The sequence below is a fragment of the Echeneis naucrates genome, chromosome 14 (genome assembly GCF_900963305.1).
Source record: "Echeneis naucrates chromosome 14, fEcheNa1.1, whole genome shotgun sequence".
NCBI lineage: Eukaryota > Metazoa > Chordata > Actinopteri > Carangiformes > Echeneidae > Echeneis > Echeneis naucrates.
This window is the reverse complement of record NC_042524.1, coordinates 16,396,251-16,406,431: the sequence shown is the minus strand read 5'-3', so window position 1 is coordinate 16,406,431 and position 10,181 is coordinate 16,396,251. Positions and strand designations below refer to the sequence as shown.

The following is a 10,181-nucleotide window of genomic DNA, read 5'->3' as shown; positions in this document are numbered from 1 at the left end:
TAATATGTCTGCTTGTCTAACTATGTAACGGTATAAAATGTCTCCTTCCACTCGAGAGGAGCAGTGTGTGCTGGCTTCAAGCACGGTTTACCTGAATGGAATTGGGTCATTACTTCATTAGTTACACGTGTGTCCTTTAATGTCAGAAGCTCTCTGATTGTTAGCCCGAAGTGAATATAAAATCTCATCTGAGCTGAGAAATCTTTGGCAAATTTCTGATACACAACGACACATATACATTTAACTTAACAATGTTTAGCGCCACTTTATTAAACATCAATATTAGAAAGCAGTAAAAGAACTATAAAAATGAAATATATGAAATAAAATATGAGATGCATCTTAATCGCACATATGAAGTTACACACTCACATTTATATGCTATTTTTTAATAATTTAAAGGTGACTTACTGAAACTATATACACACTGATGAAGTACAACAGTAACAACAATGATAAATGTGTCTCAATGGGATGAAATTAGATCAACGGGAACACAGGAGGAATTTAAGGGGAACCGTTTCCTGTTGTAGAAGTCAAATTTCCTACTCCTTTCAACTTCTTTGAATACACCAAATTGTGGTCCACTGTCTGATGATTTCCTGCCTCCCACAATGCACTGCGGAGTAGCATGGCTGACTTTGCTCTCGGAGTGTCGCCCAGACGAGAATGAATGTGCTGTTTCTGTGCCAAAGCGGCTGACGCTTCTTAAACGCGGTGGACTGTCCGAGTCTGTGAAGCGGCTCTCACAGATTATGCTTGTGTAATTCCAACGGGAGGAGCCGACAAGTCCCGTTTAACTCCGGTGAGTAGCTCTTCTCTGTTACCGTTAGCGAGATAACCAGCTAACGGTGGTAGCATGCTAGCATGAGCTCAGACAGGAGGGTTCAGGTGTATCAGATCTAAACCAGCCCGGGCTGGACATTATATGGCTTACTACAATATCTATGCTTTACAGACCAGAGCTCTGTTTAGCCAGGTTCTAGTAGCTAAGCATACGGTGACCAATGCAGACCGACAGCTTTGATTTCTGTCGAAATGTTGACCTAACATTTTTATACGAATCAGTGTCTTTTCACTCGTATTCCACACTGTTCTGTACTGTTAGGTAGGTCAGTCTCTCCCATATCTCCCATTATTTGTAATTCCATAGACCTCCACATGGCTATGGTATGAGTATAGGGATGGAAGTTAAAGTGAAGTAAAACAGCATACATTTCACCATCTGTTATGAAAACATTTGTTACAGCTGCATTCTCCTGTGATACCTGATCAGAGCCAACATGGCGGCAGTTGTAGCGAAGCGTGAGGGACCCCAGTTCATCAGTGAAGTCGCTGTGAGGGGCAATGCCGCTGTGCTGGACTACTGCCGCACCTCTGTCTCCGCTCTGTCCGGAGCAACAGCTGGCATCCTTGGCCTGACGGGACTCTACGGCTTCATTTTTTATTTCCTTGCTTCCTTTCTCCTATCCCTGCTGCTCATTCTCAAGGCCGGGCGGCGATGGAACAAATGCTTTAAATCGCGACGGCTGCTTTTCACCGGGGGCCTTGTCGGAGGTCTATTTACTTATGTCCTATTCTGGACTTTCCTCTATGGCATGGTGCATGTGTATTAAAAAATCTGGTAAAATTTGTAAAAATTTTACCACAAACCCCCTGAATTATTTCAGTTATATTCTAGGTAAACTTGTAAAATTGTCAACCCTGCTGTTTTTTAGATAACATTATAGAAAGACCTGAAGTTTTTTCATCATTAACCGTTGACATAATTTGACCATGTGTCACTTATCACAACCAGTAAAATCTGTACTTCTTTATGTTCTATTCCTCACTTACCTGTGACTATGTACTTATTTAACCTTTAATTCCAGCTCTGTGCACAGTGATCCACACAAGGATAAAAGCCAAAATTAGTATAAAGTAGAATGTAGTGCAGCATCTCATTTTAACAAGGTGTGGCATTACGGCTTATCTACAATACTATGGTCAGATAAATGTGATTTACTGATTTGAATAAATACCTCCATACAAGTTTGTTTGTGTGAATAATTTTGCTTGTCAGACGGTGTCACTTGTTAACAAGAAAACAGCATGACAGATACATTTGTTTACAACAATAAAGGACATTCAATAAATAGAAACAGGAAAGGGAGCTGTCATACTTCTGTCCATTCGCTAACAATCAGCCCAAACTCCATCAGTGAACTCATCCACTCAGGGTGGATGGATCACATGTGACTGACTGCATGCCACTGCTTCATCAGTGAGCAATGTTGGTTGTGCAATCAGAACCAACTCAACATCAAGCAGGGAACAGATAAGTCATAACACAATTAAATGATGCGTCCAGCTGAAACATAAATAAGACCGTTCACATTTTCTTACATTCAGCTCATAAATGTATTCAAAGTAATTTTTTTTCTTACATTATAATTTCTCTCATAGCTCGACTTTGAATTAAGAAGCTATTTCAGAGAGCGATTCTGAAGAATTCCATTAAATTCTTGTTTTTTAACTAATCGATTTTTAGTATTGCAGTAATTTTCCATAAAATTAAATAAATCTATCATATTTCTGGACCTGTTAATGATGTGATTAACAGCTGATGAAAAGATCAAAGTGTTGACTTCAGAGTGCATTCAGAAAGTATTCAGAACTCTCACCTTGTGCTAAAATTTTAAATCTTTAGTCCATCAGTCTACGGTAAACAGCCCAAAGTGAAAAAGTAAAAACTGAATTTTAAGCAAAACTAAGATGACTGGTATGGTATTATTTGGAAAGACACACACCTGTCTACAGCCAGTTAACAGTGCATATCAGAATGTAAACCAAGCCAGAAGGAAGTGAGTGCTAGCTCAGAGAGAGAATTGTGTTGAGGCCCAGATCAAAAAAGTATGCAAAAACCTTTCTGCTGCACCGAAGCTTCCACAGACAGAGTGACCTCTATAATTTTAAAAGATTGGCCCAATCAGGTCTCTTCACAGAGCTGAGTATTCAGGGAAAAAAGAAACCAATGGTCACTCTGACTAAGCTCTATAGATGAGGATATATTTTATTCAAACAATTTTAACATGATGGTGCAATGTTACAGCATGAAAACAGTCAATGGTTCTGAGTACTTTCTGAAACACTGCCAGGAAACAACTAAAAATTCAAATTCTTTGAATTTGTAAAGCAATGACTTCTTGGTGACTTCTTCAATTATCGTCACCCTGCTAAGTGCATCAGCATTATCCCAGTATTTTTGTGTATCATTTTTATGGACCTATTATAATCACCCATATTCCACCTTTGCTTCCCAAGCCAGCCACTCTTTGTATCTCTACACCAGTGCCATGGCTCACTGTGCAGAACAATGACATTTCCCTGGACCAACACAGTTTCAGTCAAGCCAAGCATCACTCAGGCTAGTGGAATACCAGCAGTCGTGGTAGTGGGTGAGAAGTGGACATCAGTCCTACTTTTGGTTCCAGCACCTGCAACATAACCAAAACCACTGCGGGTGATTTGTCTTGCTCTGTCAGCAAACTTAACTGTGTGGAGAGAAAGTGATATGATGCCTTGGCTCTGCACCTTGAGTATTGAGGATGGCAGAGTATCGCTGTCCTGTGTTGCGTGGAATGGTGGGACCCCGTCTCTCCACAGACGACTGGCCCTGTTCAGCTGCAGAAGACTCCTCAGTGGCTTCAGGTTCCTCTGGCTTTTTGAAGGAGTTAGCAGCTCCTTTCTCTACAGCTGGTCTCCTGGATCTCTTTTCCCGAGGCCCTGCCTTCCCATCCTTGTGTTTGGTCCGTTCTTTCCTGTTCAATACAGTAGAAATGTGGCTACAAATGTAATAATCCTGTTTCATAAAATGATTTTAAAATGTATTTTAATATTTTAGTATTTACACGCTTTATTTTAAAATAAGCGTGTAAATACAATTGGTCATACTTGAAGTTGATGATTTCAAACTTCCTCTCTCGGTAAAAGGAGCTTGTGTTCATCATGTACAGTAGTATCATATCACATGTAAAGGCTCCCTGAAAGAAGGAAACAGATATGACCTAGATATTCGTATCATTATTTTTGTTACTGATGGTCACCCGATACCTCTAATTGGACTATATTATGATATTTTCTAGCATGATGTCAGCTTCCTCATTACACACCAATCACCCAATTACATATCAACATAAAATGTCAACAAATTACTCACTATACCCAGCAGAGCAACACCCGAACCAATGGCAATTATTGTGGGAATAATATTGAATTTCCCAGCCTGCAAAACAATAATAAATATTCAGTGGAAGTATATTACTGAGATCATGCAGTTCCTGAGAAAAAGAGCTGATGTCACTACCTGGCCATTGATCATTATATCAAAGCGAATTCCATACACTTTGTACAGAGTGCGATAGGTTTCCCCATTTTGATCCTTATAATACCTGGCATATCTGTAGGGGAAAGATGAGCTGACTTAAATAGCATGGATTCAAATAAATAGTAAGAATTATTAATTTCATGTAATTGCATGACAGGACATACCTGAAGTTGTATCCTGATGTGACTGAGTTGTTCAAGTTCATGTCCAAACGGGTGAAGCTGTACTGTGGATTACACTGTGAAGAGTCTTTATCCAGGTCACAGTTCCACTCAATGAGGATACCAACAGACCCCCCCTGATGGACAACAATAGACTGTCATAATAATAATGTTCTTGTATTTCTGCACAGCAAATAAAACACAATAAAGCAGAAATCCAATTTCCACCTGAAAGCTCTGGTCTGTTTGTAAAAGCAGAGCTGAATTGTACTTAAGCAAATTTATTTTATAACAGAAACAGAATCAATAAAGATAATTGACTGCAAAATTAACAAAAACAAATTTCCATCATTTCAATTTCTTATAATGGCTTATTATGAAATAACTGTGAAGAATTAAATAACTGAAGTCCCTCCCGCCCAAAGTCTTAATCGGTACATTAGTAAACTTGATACCTTAACAGCCATGCTCTGGAAGTCATGTCCAGCCCAGCTGATCACATCTCCGAGGCGGAAGATAGGGCAGTAAGGGTGGTTTTCTCTGTCATAGGAGCATCTTTTCAGGTAGCTGTCATCAGTGGTTTCAAAGACGTTAGATCTAAGAAGTTCAGACAGGACAAACATGCCCGAAATGGCAGATTTTATTTTCAAATTGAAGGTTGCATATTTTTGAGTTTATCGACTGAAGGGGCAATTTGTCTAATCTAGAAACATGGATAAAAAGAATCCACTGAAATGAAAAGATAAAAAGCCGCCGAAGTTAGCGTACTCAGGTTTTTCACATGTGGCAGCAGAAGTGCTGGAGAGATTTAAACCCTGAGAGACAGCTGACCCTGCCAAGTAAGAGCCACCGAATTCTCTCAACTTCTTATTTGGCTTTGACCTTTCAAGCTTGGAGCATTTCAGGCCAACCTTGGGAAGCCCTCACCCTGACTCCACACACACAGTGACTCAACTATAAGGTTAGATTTGTGGTATTCAAAACCAAACCTTTCCACTCTCTGACTATAAGGACAGAGAAGAGCCACACGTGTCACACTGCAAGTCGTGTAGTGTTGTAGGGTCCATTAGAAGGGATTTCTATTACCTGCCAGTCCCTGGTAGGCATAAGCATGCCAACATGAACGAGGAATCCTAGCAGAGATAACTGTGTAATTTAAATAAGATCCTGACAGATGAATTGGGCACAGCTCATGGTATCTCTCTGCTGTCGAGCCAGATTTGAACAGAAAACAGCAGAGGGGGCAGCAGCAGAGCTCCCTGGGCTAGCCCCATCTGATCTGACACCTGTCCAGAGTGAGGCCCGCTGTCAAGGACATCTCAGATGACTGTTTCACTGTCTCACTGAGAGCAATGCCCAGGCTGGTATTAATAGAAGGCTCTCTGCACCCTAAAGCTATTTAAAGCAGCCACTGGAACACGTATATCCCTGAGCTCTCTCACTGATCTATGTCACGATGCCTTGGATCCAATCACCACCACTTACTTGGAGAATTCAAACTTTGGAAACCTGATGAAATTCTTGATATAGATGGTGAAGTTTTCTGCTTTGCTCAGTAAGGGCTCTCTGTAAATGAGAGAGATGGGCGGCTGTGTGTAAAAGATGACAGTGGAGCTTGACAGAGTGTATTAGTAATAAATACAATTTGTGAAATATCACAGTGGAATATCACAAAATGGCTACTTTCTCAAAGTTCTGCATTAGGGTAAGGATTCTCACGTGGGTCGCTTGCTGTATTCAAGAGGACACCAGGCGTGAATCTCACAGGTCCCAGTGCTGTTTAAACACAAGCCGGTCTTGATTCCTGTCAGAGAGGGTAAAGAGCCTTGACTGGGTGGAGCCTGAAGAGAGTTAACTCTAAAATAAGACATAATGCATGCTTTTGGGATTGTGTATGATTAGATGTGCATAAGTATTGTATGTTAGAGCACTTGTGGTTAAACCTGAGATGATATATGAGAGATAAAGTCCATATTATCTGGGCTGCAGAGGAATATGTAAACCTGTACTTGAGGTTAAAATAAAAACTACCGTCCTCACCATGGCCAGCTATTACAGTCTCCCCTTCACCACAATCATCATCACTTTGACATTGTCCATTTGGCACCTTGAAACTCTGAGAGAGAATAAAAGATGCTGAATAATAAAATGCCTGTGAACACTGTAATCTGAAACAGTGTAAACTGGATTCATTCAGATTTTAGGAATTAAAAAACACAATTCAGAAATGCTAATGCTGTTGCTCTTTCTCTGTAAACTCACCTCAGCACAGAACCCAAGTCTCTGATTTGGAGTCTCTATGTAATTTGTTACTATGAAGAACACCTGCTCACCCTACAAAATAAAATTAAGTCCAGAAAAAGGTTAAACAGATTACACTCCCCTCTAAATTGACAATTGTTAAATCTGTGTAGACAGATATTGAGGCCGATGATTTCCACAGAGGCAGACATGCTATAGCCTCGAGATCTGTCTTGACAGCGACATAATCGGCTCACGTTTGGCGGTATGGTGTAGTCCTCAGCACTCCAAAGGTGAAGCCCTGTCTCAGAGCTGTTGGTCAGTGTAACACCTTTAAGTTTGGTGATGACTGAGGTTTGAATAGCCTCTTCTCTCTCCTGGTACCCTTTCTTCATCACAAACACCCACCTGAAACATCAAAAGATAGTTCCTACGATGTATGTATGTATGTATCAATCTATCGATCTGTGTGTGTGTCAGAAGGGTGCAGAATGATATTTGTGATGGGATGAACGGCATGTTCGTGACCACACACATTATAACTGTCATTTGATTATAAGTGTGTTCAGCAGCCTGTGGAAGATGAGAGCAGTTATGCTAATGTGTTAATGTAGCCTACATACATACATCGCAGAATAGTTGTGCATCCACACTGCAACTTCACTGAACTATATTGGAACTATTGAGCACATACACAGCATGTGTTGCACGTAATGAGTAAAACAAAAACTCCCAAACCTCTTGGGAGTGACATGGACGTTGGACCGGAGCACATGAGCTACATTACAGAGCATAGAGCCAGATATGATTTTACAAGCACCCCACAGTAGCCATACTGCAGACACTAAATTTGTCTCTACATCTTAGCTTTCATGAACCAGTGAGGTCAAACAAGTTGTTGGTATCAACCCTGGCCATACTCTTCCAGTCACCTGCTCATGTTTCATCATTTCTCATACACACATCAGTGTGACATCACAGTTTGAAGGGTGGGGTAAGATAACCTGCTCTGTCTACAGTAGTTTGACACATTAATGAAATCACCAAGACAAACCTTCCTAGTGTTTAAAAACCCAAATGGCACTGCCTCTTTAACAACACTCAAAGTAAAAACCGACAAGCTCAACTATTTTTAACTTGTGAATCACTTTCTAAAAGGTGAGGCCATTTTGTCTGAAAAAGCATGCATGCTCTGCACCTCACCCTATTATGTATCCCAGCACGGCCAGCTGATAGAGTCGAAATAATATCCCAATCTTCCTGTTTTCAGCGATGACATATTTTTCAGTCTTGTAGTTGAGCAGAGAGACGAAGAATGCCCCCCAGCCTGCCATTGCTCTCACACAGTGAGCTAGTGAGGCAGCAGCTCTCAGACTAGCAGGTCATATATACAGCTGCTTGACTTGTCATGCTGCGGACAAACCCACTCAGAGGGGCTGCAAACAGCAACACACTCTGTGACTACACGCTCTCTCGACCATCTGCGTGAAATATCAAAACAATATATCTTTATATACCTGATCCATTTTCACTGAAGAAAGTTTGGGAGCCTCACAAAACTCTTCAACAGAGCAACAGGCTTCAAGTGAAAATGTCTCTTCTATATATCCATAATGATGTTTGTTGTGACTCTACATTTTTCACAGCAGTCCCACTCTTATCATAATAATGTTTCTGTATCTTTTAAGTAGTATCTTTTAGTAATTGTTGGTAGTACCCATTCGTTCATTTTATTATGGGATGGACAATGGAGAAGATGTCTGTGCTCTTTCAAAACATCTACCTTAGGCAGGAAACTCATTTTGGACACTCATCACTGCCCAAGTTAGTTTTGTCTACCAGCTCAGCTCCTTCTCATCAGAGCGGTCAATTTAAATCCATGGTGATGCTTCAATAATCTCCCTGTCAATCTGGTTCCATTCATCAGTAACTTATTTAAATTTCTTTACTTAGGGCAGAAACTCCCACCATTGTTATTATTTCTCATCTCAACAGCTTCAGCCCTTCTGTTTTTCTGGCAACCATCTGCTGATTTAAGCAAGCCCTTGGCCAACCACAGGAATCCTTCTCCAGTTAGTGTTACCGGTTTCAACCAGCAGATTCTCAGGTTGCACCACGACAGTCACCCACAACAATTTGATTCCAACACCAAAAAGCCAACAGAGGAACCGCTCAGTATGTATGAGTATAATATATATATAAAAATATGATCTCCCAGTACACCCTGGGTAACTCTGGAAAAAGAGTAGACATAACAATGGCTGCCTTGATGAAAAGGCTAAGTAAACAGCTGTTGTTGCAAATGTTGGCTATGTGGCAGTAACAAAAATTACATATAGTTCCTTTAAAGCATTAATATTGATACAACAGTAAAAGAGATATCACCCCTTCAAATCAATTCTGTATTGATCAGGTTTCAAGCTGCTCCCTCTGGAACTACAAATGACCTTTCACAGATGCCATATTATTCATCAAAGCCTGCCTGGCCTGCAAATTAATTTTGACGTGTGAAATTGGTGGCGTTCCCCTTTAGAGTAACATGTGCATTACACATACACGTTATGATCATGGCTATAATAGGATTATTGTCCTTCATAGCTCAGTCTGTTTAGTCATAACACCATCCTCTTTCATTTTCCTATAGTTTTTGTAATGTCCTGCAATGCATTGTACGTGGTAGATACTTTTAAGCTTTTAGTTGTTATTCTGAGAGTCTCTGAGTTGGCCTTTGGAGTCATTGTAGCCTGTTTCTAAGAAAAGGACCCACAGAACTGAAATATCTACACTTATAGACAGTTTGTCTGACTGTACTGATCAATGTCTAGATGATTTTGTAACCCTTTTAGCTCCATACAAATCAACAGTTCTCAATCCAATATCAATATATATATATATATATATTTTAGCAGAGTTCCTTTAAAGTATGTGCTTCTTTTGACCAGCAACCTCCAAAGAAGGAGGTTTCATTAACTGGGCAAATTATAGCTCCACATAGCTGCTGTTAATGTCTTTAGCTGAAGGTTCACATTTTTTCAAGCCTACATTGTGAATGTTTGTATGTTTGTATTTATTGGACAAGAACAATAAAATGACTATAATGGCTTTTGTGACATTATTTAAAAGAGGATGTCCAACGTCCAGTGAAAGATCTGCTTGAACACACTAGCTGTGGCGTCAGCAGCTCCTCAGGCAGTTAATGGCTATATCTCTTCCATGGATCTCTGTGTGATTTAAGGAGTGGACACCTGCTGCCTACCTGATAGCAGAAAAATCTTCTCAGAGTAATAGCACCCATACTTTCTCTGGACCCAACTGCTTCCGTATCAGAGCCATGGCTGGTTTAATATCTTTAAGGAGACTTGGGTGAACATTTTGCAGTATGGCCTCTACTGATCAAGAAACTCTGACGGCAG

At 40.3% G+C, this 10,181-nt stretch overlaps 2 protein-coding genes across 3 annotated transcripts; one reads left to right on the top strand and one right to left on the bottom strand.

The window, feature by feature from the left end:
• Nucleotides 1-312: 312 nt before the first annotated feature.
• emc6 (ER membrane protein complex subunit 6) lies at nucleotides 313-2,101 on the top strand. Of its 2 annotated transcripts, none has more exons than XM_029519379.1 (2): nucleotides 313-805; nucleotides 1,277-2,101. In XM_029519379.1, the coding sequence occupies exon 2, from the start codon at nucleotides 1,284-1,286 to the stop codon at nucleotides 1,614-1,616; it is 333 nt and encodes a 110-aa protein (XP_029375239.1). In that variant the 5' UTR covers nucleotides 313-805; nucleotides 1,277-1,283; the 3' UTR covers nucleotides 1,617-2,101. The 2 variants fall into 2 exon arrangements, with proteins under 2 accessions (XP_029375239.1, XP_029375238.1); XM_029519378.1 differs by having other exon boundaries at nucleotides 346-805; nucleotides 1,250-2,098.
• A 1,269-nt stretch (nucleotides 2,102-3,370) lies between these two features.
• Nucleotides 3,371-8,102, bottom strand: p2rx5 (purinergic receptor P2X, ligand-gated ion channel, 5). The gene is made up of 12 exons (XM_029519777.1): nucleotides 7,972-8,102; nucleotides 7,026-7,176; nucleotides 6,790-6,861; nucleotides 6,568-6,643; nucleotides 6,247-6,331; nucleotides 6,013-6,093; nucleotides 4,983-5,124; nucleotides 4,531-4,664; nucleotides 4,346-4,439; nucleotides 4,199-4,264; nucleotides 3,934-4,022; nucleotides 3,371-3,800 (listed from the first exon to the last, which is right to left on the bottom strand). Exons 1-12 carry the CDS (start codon nucleotides 8,100-8,102, stop codon nucleotides 3,530-3,532), a joined length of 1,392 nt encoding a protein of 463 aa, XP_029375637.1. The 3' UTR covers nucleotides 3,371-3,529.
• Nucleotides 8,103-10,181: the final 2,079 nt, after the last annotated feature.